Here is a 23,920-nt window from a genome sequence, read left to right on the forward strand (position 1 = left end):
TCATAACAGCGGTCCTAACATGCAATAACCTGTCATAACACTGTCATGACGCATATATTTACACTTGTTGAGATATATATTGCGTGATTTTATGGCTGGTTATGACACCCACATTTACAGTAGTCAAATGTGTTTTTTCCTTCTGCCAAGAAGTGTCCTTTCGTTTGAAAGTGTGCTTCTTAAATCCTTTGTTGTTGTCAAGAAGCATTATGACCATCCGAATCATATGAGCCAGATAGGCCTATCACATGCCCTTATGTCAGTCATCAGTCAAAAAGAGGGTGTCTTGTCCTGCTCCTGAAATCTGCTCCTGCATTCATCCCGGTCATCAGCAACAAAGCATTGGGTCAGGGGCATGTCTGACATCAACGTGTAAGCAATTGCAATGATAATTGAATATGGTCAATTTCAGAAAATGTTACAGTATTTAACATAAACATACTGTTGACAAGTTGGCTATGGTGTAATGGAATGTTTTTGCCTTGTGTGGTAGGTTTTGTGGTGTTTTATACAATGTAGTAACCTAGCATGTGCTTCAAAAGTAGCTTGAATTCATATAGGCCCAATATGCTATATCTCAGTCAATTAAACAAATCTATCTTCTGGTGCCCCTGAATTGTATGTTGTGATCCGCACTTTTTTAAGTTGGGAGCACCAGTGTTACCAATACATAACATTTTTAAGAGGGACAAAGAGCTCAATTAAAAACGAGATGTTAATTAATCCCATGATCTGCTGTGAAACCAGGGCGACTAGAAGGGTGAGCGGCATACTGCGGTCCTAGCCATATCACATGATTCCTCCTAACTATTGCCATATACACAGATGATGAAAACATCTAGGCTGAGATAAATTATGTAGCTTATAGGCCTCTCTGTCTCAATCACAGAGAGCAGCTTTGAGGTATAAAGTATCTATAATTAAGAGCTCCTTATAATATTCTCTCTGAGAGTTTATACTTAACATCTGCTCGGAAGATCCTTTCAAACTTAACACCTACTTCATTTGATGTCCTTTTCAAGTTTCAAACCCATCAAAAGCCATGTAAAAGAAATGATCATATACTTATGTAATGTGTTGAATAAAAACAGTTGGATCAGCCTGATCATGGCCTATGCTTCATCCCTTAGATAACACCTCACTCCAGTTGGAGGAATAGCTATAGGTCATTTTCAGGGGAAGTGATGTAATATTTAGTGCTGTTAGTGCTGAGCGGTTAACTGAAATCCCACTTATATTTCGTATTTCTAAACAACTAATTGACCAAATTTGGTTCAATTATTTGAATTCCATGTCGTTCAGTTTTTTTTTCTGTGAACTCAATGTGCAAATCGCACAGTTTCTCGAGAGATAAATCAGATCCAGTCTGACCTGTGGGATGTAGTAATTAACTGCAATGACCACAATCCATTGCGCATCTACTTTTTCTTTTATGACTGCCATGTAAGAGAGAAGAATGCACGATCGTGAGGTGTTATATAGAGCAGCTTTTGTTTCACGGGGTATCTCTACCTGAAAAGGCATGATTTAAGTGATTGATAGTTGCTATTAAGCAGTCATAAAAGCATGCCTTATTTACTCTGAAGAACTACAAAATCGTGATTTTGCCAGACAGCGTAGGCAGCAGCTCGACAGAGATGAGATGGTGACTGGGAATGAAATAATAAAGTTCTCAAAAAAAACAAATGTAATATACACAATTACTGAAATATTTTATTAAAATAAAGTAATGTGAATAAATTATGGTTAATAAGTGATCATCTGTAATGGGCAGTCACTGTTTTATTTGTTTTATTCTGTGGGACATTCAACCCACATAATGCATAGTGCATTTATTAATGTTAATTTTCTTTAATCAAAAACCTTTTTCCTTTTTCCTTCATTTTAATTAAAAACCGAAATCGAAAACCGTGATAAAAAAAATAAATAATGGAACCCAAACTGAATTGACCTCAAAATGCACTAATCGCTCAGAACTAAGTAATGTATTTCCTGGACAGGGGAGGGGAAAGGGGAGGTAGTCTACTCAAGGTTTACCATCCTGTATTCAGCACTCCACTGAGCATGTAGGCCTAAAGCCCAAGCTCAACTCTAAGAGTTGCATTATTGAAGAGCAGAGGATCGTTGCGACCTCACATCACATCACACCAACACACACACCCTCACTTTCAGAGATGGTGACATATTACATAATTCACTAGTGTTTCTTTCAATAATTTGTTTTATCTATGACTTGAGAGATCGGGTCTGGCACTACAGGATAAGGTGCTGTACAGAGACTGCAGATAATGCTATTGTATGCTCACTAATGGTGAACAGATTTTCAAAGTCTTTATGTGTGTTTGTTTGCGTGAGTGGGTGGGTGTTTCTCCTAAGATGAAACAGCATCTCTTATATACTCTTAGAAAAAAGGGTTCCAACAGGGTTCTTCGGCTGTCCCCATAGGAGAACTCTTTTTGGTTCCAAGTAGAATCCTTTTTGATTCCAGGTAGAAATCTTTTGGGTTCCATGTAGAACCCTCTGGGGAAAGGGTTCTGCATGAAACCCAATAGGGTTCTACCTGGAATAAAAAAGGTTCTACCTGAAACCGAAAAGGGTTATTCAAAGGGTTCCCACATGGGGACAGTTGAAGAACCCTTTTAAGTTCTAGATGGCACCTATTTTTCTAAGAGTTCAAGCTTGGTTCGCTGGCTGAGAAATTCCATCTTGTGCAACTCTCCCCATTTCGCTCCTACACTTTCTTTCTCTCTTTCTCTCCATCTCTTTTTGTAAATTGGACAGTCCATTTCTCTTTTTCTCCATAGCCTCTGTCTCCCAATCACTCAAGCATCTCTCTCACACGTTCTTACAGTCTTGCTATATCTTTCCCTATTCCTTTGTATCTCTGCATCTTTCTCTACACCTTCAGCAACACATGCAATGATTCATGTTGAGTGCCATACAGCCACTCATAGAAAGTAATTATTCTTTACGTGCCAAATGAAACCCGATGCAAATAACATGACAATAAAAATAAAAAACACTTGTTGACATTAAAACTCTTCAGTATAAATTAGATTTACACAGCAAATTATCAATGATGATCATTATGGTCATCAACGCATTATGGTCATTAACGCCATCAGTTAATGACACTTCCATGAACACATTTTTATCTGATTAATGATGCACATAATTAAACTATCCTTCCCACACAAGTACAATCAAGAACATCCACCAACAAATAAGGTAATTAAAGTATAAAAAAATAAGTGCAATATACTTACCGCATTGAGTCAGCTTTTCTCTGACTGCTGCACTCTTTCGAGCTGATCTAAAGTGATTTGATTGCGAACTGAATTAGACTAGACTGCAGTCTTGATTAAACTCCAATTAGTGTTTGCTTTCTTGCTGTGTGAGGCACTGAGGCCATCTGGTGTGGAGTTCACTGCAGAGAGGGAACATATGTCGAAGCAGCTTTCACAGAATCGTACATGGTCGATTAAGCAGATAGAACTATGCAATCAAACTGCACAAGTTTCTTATCTTCACCCTAAAAAACTTTTGCTTAACCTCTGCTGTCCAATGTAACAATGTAACGAGTCAGAATTATCTGCTGATACTTCACTAAACTATCCCTAGCCTGTGGAGATTCGGAAATGGGATCAAACAATATAGCTGCGAGCAGTAATGCCAGGGTTCAAGTTTTGGCCCCATCGAGCTACCATCAGGACATATTGGACATATTGCCTTAGGATGAGCTACTTCTGTTATCCTTACCACACTTGCCTAATATCAGAACTCAACATAGAACAGATCGATTAGGTAATTTTGACAATTTTCAACGATGTTGATTACTTTAAACGCCATCTTCTCCCGAACCACTGGACCAATTGGCACATCATTTTATATTTATCATCTATGAACCCATGTCTTTAAACGCATGTGCCAGGCCTCTAGCTCAAATGATATGGCCTCTATGAGCCAATGAGCTTGCATAAATGGTTTTGTCCTTCCACCATGCGTCTAAAATGAACCATAGCATAGTCATATCCCTGAGCATGTCTGCCAAATTTCATTATTTGGAGACAAACCGATCAAGAGAGATAAACATGTGCCCCTTATAGCACCACTGTGTGGTCAATCTGAATGTGCTAGCATATGTTGACTCTTAACAGTGTTAACAACATGTTTCCCAAGTTTTGTTACAATACTAATCCGTGTCTGAAAATATAGACCTTGGTCAATAGATATCAAGTTCATGAGAGGGTGAGGCCAAAGCATCCTTCTAGGTCTCATTATCTGATGGATATTTAATTATTCTTTCACCAAAGTGGCAGAATTGTTATAATACTACTAATAATAATAATGTCCGAGAAGAAATACAAAGCGTTTCACCAGCTTCGCTGCTTGAACCCCTAACAAGTGTTAGCGAGAAGTACACTATAGACACAAAAGTATGTGGCCACCCCTTCAAATTAGTGGATTTGGCTATTTCAGCCACACCCGTTGCTGACAGGTGTATAAAATCGAACACAGAGCCATGTAATCTCCATAGGCAAACGTTGGCAGTAGAATGGCCTTACTGAATAACTTAGTTACTTTCAATGTGGCACCGTCATAGGATGCCACCTTTCCAACAAGTCAGTTCATCACATTTCTGCCCTGCTAGAGCTTCCCCGGTCAATTGTAAGTGCTGTTATTGTGAAGTGGAAATGTTTAGGAGCAACAACGGCTCAGCCGCGAAGTGGTAGGCTACACAAGCTCATAGAATGGGACTGCTGAGTGCAGAACCGCGTAGCGTGTAAAAATAATCTGTCCTCGGTTGCAATACTCCCTACCGAGTTCCAAACTGCCCATGGGAGCTTCATGAAATTAGTTTCCAATGCTGAGCAGCCGCACACAAGCCTAAGATCACCATACGCAATGCTAAGCATTGGCTGGAGTGGTGTAAATCTCACCACCGTTGGACTCTGGAGCATTGGACTCTGGGGCTGTGGAAACGCGTTCTCTGGAGTGATGAATCAGGCTTCACCATCTGGCAGTCCGACAGACGAATTTGGGTTTGGTGGATGCCCGGAGAACGCTACCTACCCCAATGCATAGTGCCAACTGTAAAGTTTGGTGGATGAGGAATAATGGTGTGGGGCTGTTTTTCATGGTTCAGGCTAGGCCCCTTAGTTCCAGGGAAGGGAAATCTTAAAACTACATCATACAATGACATTCTAGACATTTCTGTGCTTCCAACTTCGTGGCAACAGTTTGGGGAAGGCCCTTTCCTGTTTCAGCATGACAATGCCTCAATGCACAAAGTGAGGTCCATACAGAAATGGTTTGTCGTGATTGCTGTGGAAGAATTTGACTGGCCTGCACAGAGCCCTGACCTCAACTCCATCGAACACCTTTGGGATGAATTGGAACGCTGACTGCGAGCCAGGCCTAATCGCCCAACATCAGTACCCGACCTCACTAATGTAGTGGAAAGCCTTCCCAAAAGAGGGGGGACCAACTCCATATTAATGCCAATTATTTTGGAATGAGACAAGCAGGTCTCCGCATACTTTTGGTCATGTGGTGTTTCTTAAAAGCTTTTACATATAAAGTGCCTTCAGAAATGATTCTTACACCTTGACATATTCCACATTTTGTTGTGTTATAGCCTGAATTCAAAATGGATTAAATATATTTTTCTCGCCCATTTACACACAATACCCCATAATGACAACATGAAAACGTGTTTTTAGACATTTTTAACATTTATTGAAATTTAAATACACAAATATATAATTGACATACTATACTGCAAGTCTTCACCCCCCTGCGTCAATAATTTGTAGAAGCACCTTTGGCAGCAATAACAGCTGTGAGTCTTTCTGGGTAAGTCTTTAAGAGCTTTGCACACCTGAATTGTACAATATTTGCACATTCTTCTTTTAAATATCCTTCAAGCTCTGTCAAGTTGGTTGTTAATCATTGCTAGAAAGCCATTTTCAAGTCTTGCCATAGATTTCCATGCCAATTTAAGCCAAAACTGTAACTAGGCCACTCAGGAACACTCAATGTTGTCTTGGTAAACAACTCCAGTGTATATTTGGCCTTGTGTTTTAGGTTATTGTCCTGCTGAAATGTGAATTCATCTCCTAGTGTCTGGTGGAAATCAGACTGAACCAGGTTTTCCTATAGGATTTTGTCTGTGCTTAGCGCCATTCTGTTTATTTTTTATCCTGAAAACCTCCCCAGTCCTTAATGATTACAAGCACACACATACCATGATGCAGCCACCACTATGATTGAAAATATGGAGAGTGGTACTCAGTAATGTATTGTGTTGTATTTGCCCCAAACATAACACTTTCTATTCAGGAGAAAAAGTTAATGGTTTGCTACATTTTTTGCAGTATTACTTCATTGTCATGTTGCAAACAGGATGCATGTTTTGGAATATTTTTTATCTGTACAGGCTTCCTTCTTTTCACTCTGTCAATTAGATTAGTATTGTGGAGTAACTACCGTGTTGTTTGATCCATCTTCAGTTTCCTCCTATCACAGCCATTGAACTCTTAACTTTTTTAAAGTCACTTTTGGCCTCATGGTGAAATCCCTGAGTGGTTTTCTTCCTCTCCGGCCACTCAGTTAGGAAGGACCCCGGTATCTTTGTAGTGACTGGGTGTATTGATACATCATCTAAAGTGTCATTAATAACTTCACCATGCTCAAAGGGATAATCAATGTCTGTCTTTTTTTCTTCTTACCCATCTACCAATCGGTGCCTTTCTTTGCTAGGCAATGGAAAATCTCCCTTTGTTGTTGAATCTGTGTTTGAAATTCCCTGCACGACTGAGGGACATCAGTCGTGCAGTGTATGTGTGGGATACAGAGATAAGGAGGTCATTAAAAAGTATTTTTAAACACTATGATTGCAAACAGAGTTAGTCCATGCAACTTATTATGTGATTATGTGTTAAGCAAATTTAGGCTTGCCATAACAAAGGGGTTGAATACTTACTGACTCAAAACATTTTAGCTTCTCACTTTTAATGAATTTGTAAAAATGTACTTGCTTGACCATGCTGTGGGTCATGCAATATGCAATATTTGCTTGGTGGTCTTCACCGGACAGATATTGCTCTCTGGTTTTGTGATGAAACTAACATATGTGTAGTTGAATTTATTCCGCCACTGTGTGACTTTTGTCTTTTTGTTGTCTCTGCCTTATTGTATATCACTGTGGCATATAAACGAATGGGTTATAGTGCAAATAATGCAATTATCACAACATATAGTAGGTTGCTATATGGCTTTTTTAACGGCATGGCTTGGCTTCCCCACTGCTTTTACCCACTGGGTTCCTGACTGGGGTTTGTATTGGGTTCTGTGGAGGGAACATCATCTTGGATTCAATAAAATGACTTACTTGCAGATACCCAAATAATTGTCTGTATGGTATAGCAATTTTGGGGGGGATTTGCTGAAACTATTGCAATGTGTCACCATCAAACATATATGATATCGACCTTATACCTTTCTGGTACCGGAGGTGGAAAATGCTATCAGAAATGCTAGTGGGAAGACCTTGTTAGTAGCCCTTTCCTACAGTCAATGACCAAAAACGCTCTCTTAGGCCTTATGGGTGGAACGTGATGGGTGAACAGGTGATCGAAGCAATCTTTAAGCATGGAATCAGAATGGTCGGACCAGCGTTGAACAGACCTGAACATGGGCATTTCCTGTTTAAGTTTCTGTCTATAGGCTGGGAGCAACAAAATGGAGATGTGGTCAGATTTGCCGAAAGGAGGGAGGGCTTTGTGTGCGTCGCCGAAGTTAGAGTAGCAATGATCCAGAATTTTGCCAGCCCAATTTCCTGGGGTAACAGCGTAAGAAAAGAATACATTAAAAAAATACTGCATCATTTCCTAAGAACGCGAAGCGAGGCGACCATCTCTGTCGGCGCCATCACGAGAGGAGTAGGCATGCACAGTAGAAAAGAGGAGGAAACATTCCCCTCAGAAATGACACTGTCTGTCAGTGTGTGCGCGCGTTTGTTAAACAAAAACGAATAAAAACAGCAATGAATAATCCACAGTGAGAAATGCAATGAGGAACTTCGTAGTCACAAGTACCTGAAACCACTGCCTTCAGTAAAGCTGTGTGGGGAAAAATAAGAATCTAAGGTGCAGGAATTTCTTGCCTTCAGCATTATCTAGGAATACATTTCTTCTTCCATTTCTTCAATGTGCTGAGATTTTGGAGAATATCTCTCTAGGGCAGCCCTCCAACATTAGAGAACAGTGTGCAACCAGCCAGGAATATTTTGGAAGTGAAAAACAATCCAGTCTCTATGTAGTCTACAGATGCCTGTAGTAAACATCTCACAGTTGCAAAGCCCTATGACAAACCAGCATATTTCCTGGAGCTTGGTTATTCTGGTTTGGTTAGTCTGACAGGAATATCGTTCTCTCCATGAACTGGACGCAGGGGCGCTGAGTTAACGAGAACACTCACTAAATTAAACCCCGTCATAACAAACAGTCACATGAGTGCCCTTGTTTCCTGCAACTCAACCACAGGCCGGGGTAATCAGGGAAGTGATGCGGGGACTTTCAGGAAGTTACCTCACAGTGGCCAGCAACTAGCCACTGGGGTCAACCACAGCATGAGAGGGCAGGAATCAAGACAAGGCTTTCAGTGAGAGGTAAGGTGGGACTTTAAGTGTAACCACTGTAGGCCTGGCTGACAGGTACAATATGCTATGTAATGAAGAGAATATGTAATATGTAAGCAAATGAAAAAGTCATGAAAAAGTCAATACATTTTTAACATGTTGCTTGGAGTGCCTCTCATGAAAAAGTCAGTCTATATGCCCTATGCATTATCTCTATGAAGGTTCCTCTGCCTGAATTGGGAAGCAAGTTTAGACACAGAGAGAGAGTTATGCGAATTCATTTTTAGATCTGCATCCTCAGACTTGTCTGTTTTAAAGCACAAATCACTTCCCAACACTCCGACTGCTGTTAACTAGAGGCCCAAATACACACCAGTATTCTAGCTGGAAGAGATAGCTGCATGGTGGTATATATACAGTATATACAGTGGGGCAAAAAAGTATTTAGTCAGCCACCAATTGTGCAAGTTCTCCCACTTAAAAGATGAGAGAGGCCTGTAATTTTCATCATAGGTACACTTCAACTATGACAGACAAAATGAGGAAAAAATCCAGAAAATCAAATTGTATGATTTTTCATGAATTTATTTGCAAATTATGGTGGAAAATAAGAGGCCCCTCTGTCCTCCACTCGTTACCTGTATTAATGGCACCAGTTTGAACTTTTTATCAGTATAAAAGACACCTGTCCACAACCTCCAACAGTCACACTCCAAACTCCACTATGGCCAAGACCAAAGAGCTGGTAAGCAGCTCTTTGATAAGCAGCTTGGTTTGAAGAAATCAACTGTGGGAGCAATTATTAGGAAATGGAAGATATACAAGACCACTGATAATCTCCCTCGATCCGGGGCTCCACGCAAGATCTCACCCCGTGGGGTCAAAATGATCACAAGAACGGTGAGCAAAAATCCCAGAACCACACGGGGGGACCTGGTGAATGACCTGCAGAGAGCTGGGACCAAAGTAACAAAGCCTACCATCAGCAAGGGCATTGAAGATGAAACGTGGCTGGGTCTTTCAGCATGACAATGATCCCAAACACACCGCCCGGGCAACAAAGGAGTGGCTTCGTAAGAAGCATTTCAAGGTCCTGGAGTGGCCTAGCCAGTCTCCAGATCTCAACCCCATAGAAAATCTTTGGAGGGAGTTGAAAGTCTGTGTTGCCCAGCAACAGCCCCAAAACATTACTGCTCTAGAGGAGATCTGCATGGAGGAATGGGCCAAAATACCAGCAACAGTGTGTGAAAACCTTGTGAAGACTTACAGAAAACGTTTGACTGTCATTGCCAACAAAGGGTATATAACAAAGTATTGAGATAAACTTTTGTTATTGACCAAATACTTATTTTCCACCATAATTTGCAAATAAATTCATTAAAAATCATACAATGTGATTTTCTGGATTTCTTTTCTCATTTTGTCTGTCATATTTGAAGTGTAATAATGATGAAAATTACAGGCCTCTCTCATCTTTTTAAGTAGGAGAACATGCACAATTGGTGGCTGACTAAATACTTTTTTGCCCCACTGTATATTTATATTCCGAACTCTGACATTGCTCGTTCTGATATTTTTGACATTAGTTTTACTTTTTGTTTGTTGTATTATTAGATATTGCTGCACTTTTGGAGCAAATCTGTGTACAAGACCAATAAACTTTGATTTGATTATTTTGATTTGAGTGGGAGGCCCCGATTTAATGCAGCTAAAAGCTAACCCTCAAACCCAGCTGCGTTGAATTATGAATACAGATTCAGCATCCAGTCGAATATCAAAGACATGTTCCAGGCCATGCATGAAGAAACAGGCCTCCTATCTTTATGCTAATGTTGCGGTGCTCTGCTAGAGATCCTGGGCTGGGTTATACAGTGAGTTTTATAAAGAAGATGATGAGGAGGATGATGATTAGGATGATGAAAATTAAACTGCTATCACATCCAAAGCTTTTTGGGTCAACTTTTAAGATAAAACACCCACATACTCACACTGTTGAGGCTTTGCTCTATGCCCTAGGCTGCCTGGGGCCAGACTGGACAATCTATTGATGTTGAGTTGACATAAAGACCTCATCATCGTTTAATGGTTTGGATACATAAAGACAGGGCAGGGAGAGTAGGATAAGGCTCTGTCTGATCAGATCATTTCTCCTACAGTAACTGTACCAGCTACTGTTAGTGAGAGCTCAAGGAAAGCTCAGAAAAGTAGTGTGTGTGTGTGTGTGTGTGTGTGTGTGTGTGTGTGTGTGTGTGTGTGTGTGTGTGTGTGTGTGTGTGTGTGTTCATCTGTCTCTGGGGAAGTAGATAAAGTGTACCATTGCCAAAATCCCCAAGTATCCCTTTAACCCTTGTGTTGTCTTAAGGGTCAAAAATGACAGCAGCGAAAACCCCCTTATTATATTTTTTTCAACTTGAAATTTGATTGCTTTTCCTAGAGTGGCCACAACAATAAAAAAAAAAGTGAAACATCGCCTTTGTTCATATTTCCATGAAAGCTGTACACCACCAGGGTACAAAGATTGTCTTAGGGTCATTTTGACCCAGCAGTTATAAAATAATTTACACACCACAAAAACTACAAATACACACACACGCAATGAGAAATTGAGAATATGTGTGCTACTGATTGAACTCAGACAAAACTAAAACTTTCTTGGGCATGTGCAGCGTCTCCCCTACCATGATCCCAAACATGACAGAAAAAGTTCACAGACAAAATATACAACATTTCAGACAAAATAAACATGTCTTGAAAGCATTATTTACTAATGGGGAATGCAGTCAGAGGCTATAAAGGTGCTGCAGATGACAGTCCCCCCAGTTCTCTCTTTGCTGAAGCCATGAGTGCACGTAAAGTCCATGGAGAAAAAGACCACCTCCTCCCAGCTGCCCACTCTACTGAGGCTAGGAAACACTGTACCACCGATAAATCTACGATAATCGATCATTTCAGTAAGCATTTTTCTACGGCTGGCCATGCTTTCCACCTCGGGGACGCAGAAACTGTTATATACCTATATCCATCCTGCCCTGCCTTTCTAAAATCTTCGAAAGCCAAGTCAACAAACAGATCACCGACCATTTCGAAACCCATTATGCAGTCTGGTTTCTGAGCCGGTCATGGGGGAACCTTAGCCACGCTCAAGGTCCTAAACGCCATCAATAAACCGCCAGCGATAAAAGACAGTACTGTGCAGCCGTCTACATCGACCTGGCCAAATATTTCCACTCTGTCAATCATCCTATTCTTATCGGCAGACTCAATAGCCTTTGTTTCTCAAATGACTGCCTTGCCTGGTTCACCGACTACTTCTCTGACAGAGTTCAGTGTGTCAAATCGGAGGGCCTGTTGTCCGGACCTCTGGCAGTCTCTATGGGGGTGCCACAGGGTTCAATTCTCAGGCCGACTCTTTTCTCCGTATACATCAATGTCGCCCTTGCTGCTGGTGATTCTCTGATCCACCTCTACGCAGACGACACCATTCTGTATACATCTGGCCCTTCTTTGGACACTGTGTTAATTAACAAACCTCCAAACGAGCTTCAATGCCATACTCTTTCCGTGGCCTCCAACTGCTTTTAAATGCTAGTAAAACTAAATGCATGCTCTTCAACCAATTGCTGCCCGCACCCGCCCGCCTGACTAGCATCACTACTCTGGATGGTTCCGACTTGGATGGATCCTAATATGTGGACAACTACAAATACCTAGGTGTCTAGGTATTCACTCATTCTGCCAAATATACCCTCTTAAAAATGACTATCCTACCGATCCTTGACTTCGGCGATGTCACTTACAAAATAGCCTCCAAAACTCTACTCAGCAAATTGGATGTAGTCTATCACAGTGCCATCCGTTTTGTCACCAAAGCCCCATATACTATCCACAACTGCAACCTGCATGCTCTCGTTGGCTGACCCTCGCTACATATTTGTCGCCAAACCCACTGGCTCCAGGTCATCTATAAGTCTTTGCTAGGTAAAGCCCCACCTTATCTCACTTATCTCACTTAGCTCACTTGTCACCATAGCAACACCCTCCCGTAGCACGTGCTCCAGAAGGAATTTCTCACTTGTCATCCCCAAAGCCAACACTTCCTTTAGCCGCCTTTCCTTCCAGTTCTCTGCTGCCAATGATTGGAACGAATTGCAAACATCACTGAAGCTGGAGACTTATATCTCTCTCACTAACTTTAAGCATCAGCTCACCGATCACTACACCTGTACACAGGCCATCTGTAAATAGCCCACCCAACTACCTCATCCCCATATTGTTACTTTTTTTTGCTCTTTTGCACACCAGTATCTCTACTTGCACATCTATCACTCCAGGGTTAATGGTAAATTGTAATTATGTCGCCTATATGGCCTATTTATTGCCTTACCTCCCTAATCTTACTACATTTGCACACTGTCATACCCTGACTTTAGAGAGCCTTTTTATTTCTCTATTTGGTTAGGTCAGGGTGTGATTTGGGTGGGCATTCTAGTTTTTCCATTTCTTTGTTGGCCGGGTATGGTTCCCAATCAGAGGCAGCTGTCTATCGTTGTCTCTGATTGGGGATCATACTTAGGCAGCCTTTTTTTCCACCTTTAGTTTGTGGGATCTTGACTATGTTTGTGTGTAGTTGCTTTCTGCACTGCATGTAGCTTTACGTTCGTTTTTGTATGTTGTTGGTTTTTCAGTGTCATTTAAAATAAAGGAAAAATGTACGCCTAACACGCTGTACCTTGGTCCAATCCACATTTCAAAGACCGTGACACACTGTACATATACATTTCTACTGTGTTATAGACTGTACGTTTGTTTATCCCATGTGTAACTCTGTGTTGTTGTTTTTGTCGCACTGCTTTGCTTTATCTTGGCCAGGTTGCAGTTACCTGGTTAAATAAAGGTGATATAAAATAAAAAAGACCTGCAAGATATGTGAGAGACAAACTAGCGGCCATAAGAGAGGTCTGGGAGAAGTGGGTGGAGCGTCTGCCATACCTCTACAACCCTGGGCCTGAAGTAACAGTGGATGAGCAACTGGTTCCATTCATAGATACATTTTTACTTTCATATCTGTAATGTAAGGGATTTTCACTGTTTATTATGTATTGCTGTAATATCATTGATTTATGTGATTGTTTTCTGTGACACTGATACTAATTACTGATAGTAATCTCTTTTGTCAAAGGGTTGGTGTTCTTTCCGGCAGTATTGTCACACCCTGATCTGTTTTAGTTTTCCTTGTGTTTGTCTCCACCCCCTCCAGGTGTCGCCCATTCTCCCCATTATCCCCTGGGTACTTATACCTGGGTTCTCTGTTTGTCTGTTTCCAGTTTGTCGTGTTTGTCAAGTAAACAAGGCATTTGTTTCTCAGCTCCTGCTTTTCCCCATCTCTCTTTTCTCGCAGTCCTGGTTTTGACCATTGCCTGTCCTGACTCTGAGCCCGCCTGCCTTCCACTCTGCCTGACTCTGAGCCTGCCTGCCGTCCGGTGCCTTTCCCCCTACTCTGGATAACTGACTCCTGCCTGACTTGACCTGTCGTTTCCCAGCCCCTGTTGTTGTAATAAACATTGTTAATTCAACACAGTCTGCACTTGGGTCTTGAAATGAAATGTGATAAGTATATGCCCAGCAAGCCAGCAAAGTATTGCATCAAGACATGGTTGGCCTGTGATGCACAATCCAGCTACGCTTGGAAGATGCAAGTCTACACAGGGAAGCCGACCGAGTGGAGGCCCGGAGAAGAACCAGGGGATGCGGGTTGTGCTTGATGTGACAGATGGACTGAGGGGGTACATTGTCACGTGTGACAATTTCTGAACTCATCCAGCAGCTCCTGAAGAGGAAGAACAAGCCTGAGCTCCCCCCTGCACTCCTCACAATAAGGGGGAGAGAAGCCTTCTCATCAAAGTTTTCCTTCACTCCCACCACCACTCTAGTTTCTTACCTCCCAAAGAGGAACAAGAATGTGGTCCTCCTGAGCACACTGCACAAAATGGCTGAGATCCGTGATCGTGAGGACCTGAAGCCAGCCATCATCCTGGACTACGACCACAACAAAGGAGGCGTGGACAACCTGGACAAGGTGATTGGAACTTACAGCTGCAGGAGGATGACTGCCCGCTGGCCCCTGGTCATCTTCCATAACATCATTGATGTGTCCTCATACAATGCCTTCGTGATATGGAACAAGATCAACCCTACCTGGATGCCTGATAAGCGGAACAAGAGAAGGGTGTTCCTGGAGCAGACTATTGGCCTGATCCACCTGAGGCTGAAGCTGGGGCAGGCAAGAGGAGGATAAAACAAATACTATATGCTGCACATGTGAGAAATACATCTACAAAGTCCATGCACACACTCTTGCATACTGTCCTACATGTGCTAATTAGAGTTGATTGATTTATGTTATGTTTTATGTTTTTGATTTGTATCTAATATCTTATTCTATTCTTGTTTATTGTTGTTGTTTATACACCTTGTGGGTGAGGGCAATGGTTCAACAAATGGGAGAAGACTAGTATTCTGTAGTTGAATTCCTCATTGTACAGTGTATAAGAATATGTCATTATGTTGCCAAAAAAGCTCAAGACTGTTATTGTTTTCCTTCAGTTAAATGCATTCAAAACTACTTTCTGCACATTTCTGCTACTTTCTTAGGCTATAAAGTGCTATCTCTTGCTAAAAAAAATTGTGTTTACACCTATGCAGTACCTTTAGATATAATAATAATAAACCAACATAGAATGCCCACTCAGATCACACCCTGACCAACCAAAACATAGAAACATACAAAGCAAACTATGGTCAGGGTGTGACAGATACAGAATGTTAAGACGACACAAGGGTTAAGTCCCATAAAATCGTTGATCCTGATTAGACTCAGACAATAGCGCTGGTTATGAGCAAAGGAAACAGCACTCAGTGCCTGAGCCAAGCTGCTCCCATCAAAGGGAACATGTTCTGCCCTTAAACAACAAGTAGTAACTCTCAAGCTCTCTTCTATGTGAGATTAAAACTGTAATGTCAATGTCATGGGAATGCATAGTCTTTTGTCTGGTACACTTTATCTCTCTCTTTCTATCTCTCTTTCCCTCTTTATATTTCTGTCTTTCCCTCTTTATATTTCTGTCTCCCCTCTCTCTGTATTTCATTCTCGACCCCTCTCACACTATACTCCACCATCTTTCAATTCCTCCTACCCTGCCTTCCCTCCTTCCCTCCATCCCATTCCCACTGGTAGCCTTCATGTCTAAAAGCATTACAAAGCTGATTTTCCAACCTGACAAGAGGAATCCTACTGAGAAACGTCCATGAATCCAAGAGCTACAGAGCAAAACAGAGGCAGCCTCCACCAAAGCTACTGGATCCTGAGGCATTACAGGTCTACAATTTATTATAATCATATTCAGAGTGGAGCAGGGATCTAATGCCTGCTAATGTCATTTGTTCATTTATATGGCCGATGTAAATGTACATTTCTCCCTATCATATTCCAGATAAATCTCAGGTCTCGCTCGCCCCCCTCCTCCTCTCTCGCGCCCACTCTTTTTCAGACTTTCAGTAGCCTGTAGTTTGTCTGGTGGAATCACACTATACACCAAGTATTTAATGTCATACATGGCTGCCATCCTCTACCTCTCACGGCCATCTCAACCCCACATAGACCTCCACCAAATACCGAAGTTGCAAGTGGCCCATTAGAGTGGACAACAAAGGAGATTCCTTCCTCTTATCTTAAAGAGATTCTCCGGTAGGTTTGTATACTTTTTAGCCAGTAGTTTTGAAAGTAGCACTCACAAGCCAAAGGTTATGTGCAGATATGTGCACCACATCATTGCTCTCTCTCTCTTTAATGTGTCCACTGAGCCATTGACCCCGCCCTGCAACATCATTGGATAAAGCTGGACAGGCCTCTTGCAAGCTGTCATTCAAATGCAAGGGGCTGAAGCTCATTGGCTTGAATCCTGTCTCAGCCTCCGGTATTTGGGCTGCAGTAGTTAATGTGTTGGGGGCTAGGGTCAGTCTGTTATATCTGGAGTATTTCTCCAGTCTTATCCTGTGTCCTGTGTCAATTTAAGTATCTCTCTCTCTCTCTCTCTCTCTCTCTCTCTCTCTCTCTCTCTCTCTCTCTCTCTCTCTCTCTCTCTCTCTCTCTCTCTCTCTCTCTCTCTCTCTCTCTCTCTCTCTCTCTCTCTCTCTCTCTCTCAGGACCTGAGTCCTTAGACCATGCCTCAGGACTTCCTGGCCTGATGACTCCTTGCTGTCCCCATGGCCATGCTGCGGCTCCAGTTTCAACTGTTCTGCCTGCGGCTATGGAACCCTGACCTGTTTACCAGACGTGCTACATGTCCTAGACCTGCTGTTTTCAACTCTCTAGAGACAGCTGGAGCGGTAGAGAAACTCTGAATGATCGGCTATGAAAAGCCAACTGACATTTACTCCTGAGCTGCTGACCTGTTGCACCTTCGACAACCACTGTGATTATTATTATTGGACCCTGCTGGTCATCTATGGACATTTGAACATCTTGGCCATGTTCTGTTATAATCTCCACCCGGCACAGCCAGAAGAGGACTGGCCACCCCTCATAGCCTGGTTCCTCTCTAGTTTTCTTCCTAGGTTCTGGCCTTTCTAGGGAGTTTTCTTCCTAGCCACCGTGCTTCTACACCTGCATTGCTTGCTGTTTGGGGTTTTAGGCTGGGTTTCTGTACAGCACTTTGTGACATCAGCTGATGTAAGAAGGGTTTTATAAATAAATGTGATTGATTGATTGATATTTTTGAGTTAGAAAAGTCAATAGGTAGGGGGAGATGGATACATTACATACATAGGCACTCAGACATGAAGGGTTAAGATGGGTATCGAACATATAACCTGTCTGTCATTCTTTCTGTCTCCATCATTGGGCGGCAGGTAGCCTGGTGGAAGAAATCTAGAGAAGAACCAGGCTATGAGGGGTGGCCAGTCCTCTTCTGGCTGTGCTGGGTGGAGATTAAATATAAACTCGAAAGAGAAAGGGCTTGATAGCTATTTGGAAGCTATAAGATGGAATGGGACTAATAGAAGAGTTACAAACCTCATCAAATCTGGCCTCATCCTCACAGTTTTCCAGCACATGAGTGTAGAGTGACAGACCTGAGGAGTGGAAGGACAGAGGTCAGGGGTTAGACACGTTCAAAAGTCTCAAATGAAATGACAAAAATAAAAATGCATGTGTGTCAATGAGTCTTCTATACAGTATGAGTTGAATAACACATTGCAAAGCAAATATATACATCCACTGGACATTTCACACCATTGCCGTTGGGTGCCAAAACACTTGCAAATGTTGGCGTTTCGCAAGCGTATTCCTACGGCTAGTTCCACTGTTATTATAAAAAGTTAACACGCAAGAAGAATGAGCAAAAATTCTATATTTCAAAGTTAAAATGTTTATTGTATCGCAGCCCTTACGAAAAATGATTGCAGTCAGAGTGCAGTATGACTGCAGTTCGATTGCAGTATAACTCAAATCAAATCACATTTTAATTTGTCACATGCACCGAATACAACTTTTACCTCTCTACTTGGCTTGATTCGACGAGCCAGAGGAGAGAAAGACAGGCAGACGGATAAACGACTAAATTAGGACTCATAATGACACTGAATGTGACAGGCAAAAAAAGTGAGAGGAAAAGAGAGAGAGAGAGAACTACATCTCTCGACGCATACATTATGTTTTTAAATAAAAGGAGAAGGAATGATTGTGGATTACATGAAAAGGAGGGCCCCATTCTCATTGACAGGGCAGTAGTGGAGCAGGTTGAGAGCTTCAAGTTTCTTGGTGTCCACATCACCAACAAACTAACATGGTCCAGACACACCAAGACAGTTGTGAAAGACGGCACGACAACGCCTATTCCCCCTCAGGAGACTGAAAAGATTTGGCATGTTTCCTCAGATCCTCAAAAAGTTCTACAGCTGCACCATCGAGAGCATCCTGACTGGTTGCATCACCACTTGGCATGGAAACTGCTCAGCCTCCGACTGCAAGGTGCTAGTGAGGGTAGTGCGTACGGCCCAGTACATCACTGGGGCCAAGCTTCCTGCCATCCAGGACCTCTATACCAGGCGGTGTCAGAGGAAGGCCCTAAAAATTGCCAAAGACTCCAGTCATAGATTGTTCTCTCTGCTACCGCAGGGCAAGCAGTACCGGAGAGCCAAGTCTAGGTCCAAAAGGCTTCTAAACAGCTTCTACCCTCAAGCCATAAGACTCCTGAACATCTAATCTTATGGTTACCCAGACTATTTGCACACACCCCCCATTTGAGATTCTTCAAAGTAGCTACCATTTGCCCTGAACCAGCATCACGAAGTAGTCACCTGGAATGCATTTCAATTACCAGGTGTGCCTTGTTAAAAGTTAATTTGTGGAATCTTTTCCTTCTTAATGTGTTTGTGTTGTGTTGTGTCAAGGTAGGGAACTCCTTCAAGACTGTTGGAAAAACATTCCTCATGAAGCTGGTTGAGAGAATGCCAAGAGTGTGCAAAGCTGTTATCAAGGCAAAGGGTGGCTAATTTGAAGAATCTGAAACATAAAATATATACTTTTTGGTTACTACAAGATTACATTTGTTCTTTCATAGTTGTGATGTCTTCTCTATTATTCTACAATGTATAAAATATAAAAAAGAAAAAAAAACTGGAATTAGTAGGTCTGTCCAAACTTTTGACTGGTACTGTACATATTACCTTAATTACCTCAACTAACCTGTACCCCTGCACATTGACTCGGTACCAGTACCCCCTGTATATAGCCTCATTATTGTTATTTTTTTAATGTATTTTTTACTTTAGTTAAGTTAGTAAATATATTTCTTAACACTTATTTTTCTTAAAACTGCATTGTTGACCAAGGGCTTGCAAAGAAGGAGCTGCAATTACTACGTCCAAAATACCAGTCGACTGCAGTTACTGCACTTTTTACTGCAATCTTTTTCGTAAGGGAGACCCGTACTCACCACCGCAAATTGTTTGTGGACTGAAGAGCAGTAATTAGAATGTTCTATGTTGAGTGGTGTTTTCCTAAAACTGTATCTTTATTTGTTAAATGTTTGTGATATGACATTCTGAGGTGTTGAAATGTATTATGTATTGGCCATTGATATGATATTATTGATTGTGAAGGAAATCATTTGTGTTAATTAATTAAATACCTGTTAAGGTGCATTTTGGATTATACCAGTGTCAGGGGTTGGGCTTTTTTTCCTTTTCAAGTTGCTCATTTTTAGGAGAGCTTTGGCTGGAGTGACATTTTGTCAGGTGTGTTACTAGCACTTTGTCAAAGATTTAGGCGCTCTGCCTTAGAAGCCTTTCGCTTCTGTGAATTGGCTGTTGCATTTATGTTACTTGTTTGTTATTTTTGCCAGTCAAGTGTTCATGAATATCAATATACATGATTCCAGCTCACCTTCTGCACCTGTAACTGAATACCACCATTTTGCACGTGAATTCCATGTGACTCCTCATGCTCCGTACCCCTGACAAGACCGTAGAGTCCACTATCTTACAAGATCCTAAATGTGTCAGACTAAGTGGAAAGGGAAAGACAGAGTAATGGGGCTATAATAACCTAATGACAAACATAAAACCACACTTGATACGAGGAGCCAAAGGAGAGAAAGACAGGCAGACAGATAAACGACTAACTTAGGACTCACGAAACAGAGGGGGGAAAAATAGAGAGAGAGAACTACATCTCTCTATGCAGACATTGTGTTTTTAAAAGAAGCACGAGCACAGCAATACCTCCATTATAATTCAATTACCACTGTGTGAATTTGTAGATAAACATCTTTTACATTTTCCATCAGGTTGTTTAAGAAATGATGCACCAATATACGCTGAGTATACAAAACATTAATTAAGGACACCTGCTCGTTTCATGACATAGATAGACTGACCAGGTGAATCCAGGTGAAAGCTATGATCCCTTATTGATGTAACTTATTAAATCCACTTCAATCAAAGTAGATGAAGGAGAGCAGACAGGCTAAAGAAGGATTTTTAAGCCTTGAGACAATTGAGCCATGGATTGTGTATGTGTGCCAATCAGAAGGTGAATGGGCAAGACAAAAGTTTTCAGTGCCTTTGAATGGGGTATGGTAGTAGGTGTCAGGCGATTTGTGTCACGAACTGCAACGCTGCAGGGTTTTTCACACTCAACAGGTTCCCGTGTGTATCAAGAATGGTCCACCACCCATAGGACAGACAGCCAACTTGACAAAACGGTGGGAAGCATTGGAGTCAACATGGGCCAGCATCCCTGTGGAACGCCTACGATACCTTATGGAGTCCATTCCCCGACGAATTGAGGCTGGACTCGAGGCAAAAGAGCAACTCAATATTAGGAAGGTGTTCCTAAAGTTGGGCATATTCAGTGTACATACAGTATGAAAACAAACACAGTAAATACAGTGCCTATTTGGTCTATTCTTGTGAATGAGACAACGAATACAGCGGTGAGTATTTCTGGGTAAGTCACTGGGTAAGTCACTTCTACACCTGAATTGTGCAACATTTGCCCATTATTCTTTTCATAATTCTTCAAGCTCTATCAAATTGATTGTTGATCATTGCTAGACAATCTTTTTCTGGTCTTGCCATTGATTTTCAAGTAGATTTAAGTCAAAACTGTAACTCCGCCACTCAGGAACATTCACTGTCTTCTTGGTATGCAACGCCAGTGTATATTTGGCCTTGTGTTTTAGGTTACTGTCCTGCTGAAAGTTGAAATTATCTCCCAGTGTCTGGTGGAAAGCAGGCTGAACCAGGTTTTCCTTTAGGATTTTGCCTGTGCTTAGCTCCATTCAGTTTATTTATTTTTTATCCAGGAAAACTCCCAAATTCTTGCCGATGACAAGCATACCCATAACATAATGCAGCCACCACCGTGCTTGAAAATATGAAGCGTGGTACTCAGTGATGTGTTGTGTTGGATTTGCCCCAAACATAACACTTTGTAATCAAGACATAAAGTTAATTTCTTTGCAACATATTGAGGAGTTTTTCTTTAGAGCTTTGATGCAAACAGGAAGCATGTTTTGGAATATTTTTAATATGTACGGGCTTCCTTCTTTTCACTCTGTCAATTAGGTTAGTATTGTGGAGTAACTACAATGTTGTTTATCCATCCTCAGTTACTTTGAAGAATCTCAAATGGGAGGGTGCAAATAGTCCGGGTAGCCATAACATTAGATGTTCAGGAGTCTTATGGCTTGGGGGTAGAAGCTGTTTAGAAGCCTTTTGGACCTAGGCTTGGCTCTCCGGTACTGCTTGCCCTGCGGTAGCAAAAAGAACACTGACTATGACTGGAGTCTTTGGCAATTTTTAGGGCCTTCCTCTGACACCGCCTGGTATAGAGGTCCTGGATGGCAGGAAGCTTGGCCCCAGTGATGTACTGGGCCGTACGCACTACCCTCTCTAGCACCTTGCAGTCGGAGGCTGAGCAAGTTTCCATACCAAGTGGTTCTCCATTCACAGCCATTAAACTCTGTAACTGTTTTAAAGTCACCATTTGCTTCATCTCTGTATCTCACACATACAATTATCATACAATTATCTGTAAGTTCCCTCAGTCTAGCAGTGAATTTCAAACACAGATTCAACCACAAAGACCAGGGAGGTTTTCCAATGCCTCGGAAAGAAGGGCACCTATTGGTAGATTTAAAAAAAAAAAAAAAAAAATTAAAAAGCAAACACCTTTGAGCATGGTGAAGTTATTAACTACTCTTTGGTTGGTGTATCAATATACCCAGTCACTACAAAGATACGTCCTTCCTAATGTAACAGTATAACTTTAGTCCGTCCCCTCGCCCCTACCCGGGCTCGAACCAGGGACCCTCTGCACAAATCAACAACAGTCACCCACAAAGCATCGTTACCCATCGCTCCACAAAACCACGGCCCTTGCAGAGCAAGGGAAACCACTACATCAAGGTCTCAATGTGAGTGACGTCACCAATTGAAACACTATTAGCGCGCACCACCGCTAACTAGCTAGCCATTTCACATTGGTTACACTCACCCCCCTTTTGACCTCCTCCTTTTCCGCAGCAACCAGTGATCCGGGTCAACAGCATCAATGTAACAGTATAGCTTCCGCCCCTCTCCTCGCCTTGAACCAGGGACCCTCTGCACACATCAACATATGACACCCACGAAGCATCGTTACCCATCGCTCCACAAAAGGCGCAGCCCTTGCAGAGCAAGGGGAACCACTACTTCAAGGTCTCAAAGCGAGTGACGTCGCCGATTGAAACGCTATTAGCGCGCACCACCGCTAACTAGCTAGCCATTTCACATTGGTTACAGAGAGGAAGGAAACCGCTCAGGGAGTTTAATGGCTGTGATAGGAGAAAACTGATGATGGATGAACAACATTGTAGTTCCTCAACAACAATACTAACCTAATTGACAGTGTAAAGAAGAAAGCCTGTACAAAATAATATTCCCAAACATGCATCCTGTCTCTGTAAATCTTATCAAATTTGAATAAAAATAAAACAAAAAACTATTTTAAATAGGCTATGTCTAAATACAGTTACAGGCACCATCATTACTCCCTGTGGGCGTATAATACAGACAAGCCTACTTAGACTATGGATGGTTTTACGTAAAGTTGAAGTCGGAGGTTTACATACACCTTAGCCAAATACATTTAAACTCAGTTTTTCACATTTCCTGACATTTAATCCAATTAAGAATTCCCTGTCTTAGGTCAGTCCCAAAGCATATCAGACTGCTTTTTCTCTACCACATCTCCGGATTCCTACCGCAAGCTCTGAAGCTTTATACCGGATCATCGTAAATAGCTAGCTGCAATCCGAGTGGCTACTCCTGGCTAACGTCTCTGTCCCAGAGCAAGCACCAGTTAGCCTGGAGCTAGCCTCGAGCTAAACCCATCTCCCGACTACCCGAAGAGGTCCAAAAATACCTAATTTGCCAATTGGCCTGGACCCTCGACTGACCCTCTACTGCCGACACGGAGCCCCGCCGATCCATCACGACTGGTCCGCCGACATAATCGTCCGAGGGGGTTTCAACAGGCTTCTCCGCTGCGACATCGCCAAAGATCCATCTACTGGCCAAGGCCCGCGAGCTTTCTGAATCGCTGTATCTCCAGCTCACCGCATGAAGAGGAATAAATAAACAGACTCACCCCATCGCGACGTCCCCCAAAGGTTAACTCTCTAGCCCTCGCTATCTCCCTGCTTGCTAATTCGGCCTGCTAACGGCTAGCTTGTC

General features: G+C 42.0%; 1 protein-coding gene across 1 annotated transcript in view; it reads right to left on the reverse strand.

Moving 5' to 3' along the window:
* The window catches only part of otofa (otoferlin a), a 141,857-nt gene that overhangs the window by 103,349 nt on the left and 14,588 nt on the right, over positions 1-23,920 (reverse strand). The window contains exon 2 of the mRNA XM_029631868.2: positions 17,712-17,770. Within this exon, the coding sequence (XP_029487728.2) occupies positions 17,712-17,770 (59 nt within the window). The remainder of the gene's footprint in view (positions 1-17,711; positions 17,771-23,920) is intronic.

The sequence above is a fragment of the Oncorhynchus nerka genome, linkage group LG24 (genome assembly GCF_034236695.1).
Source record: "Oncorhynchus nerka isolate Pitt River linkage group LG24, Oner_Uvic_2.0, whole genome shotgun sequence".
In the NCBI taxonomy this organism is placed as follows: Eukaryota; Metazoa; Chordata; class Actinopteri; order Salmoniformes; family Salmonidae; genus Oncorhynchus; species Oncorhynchus nerka.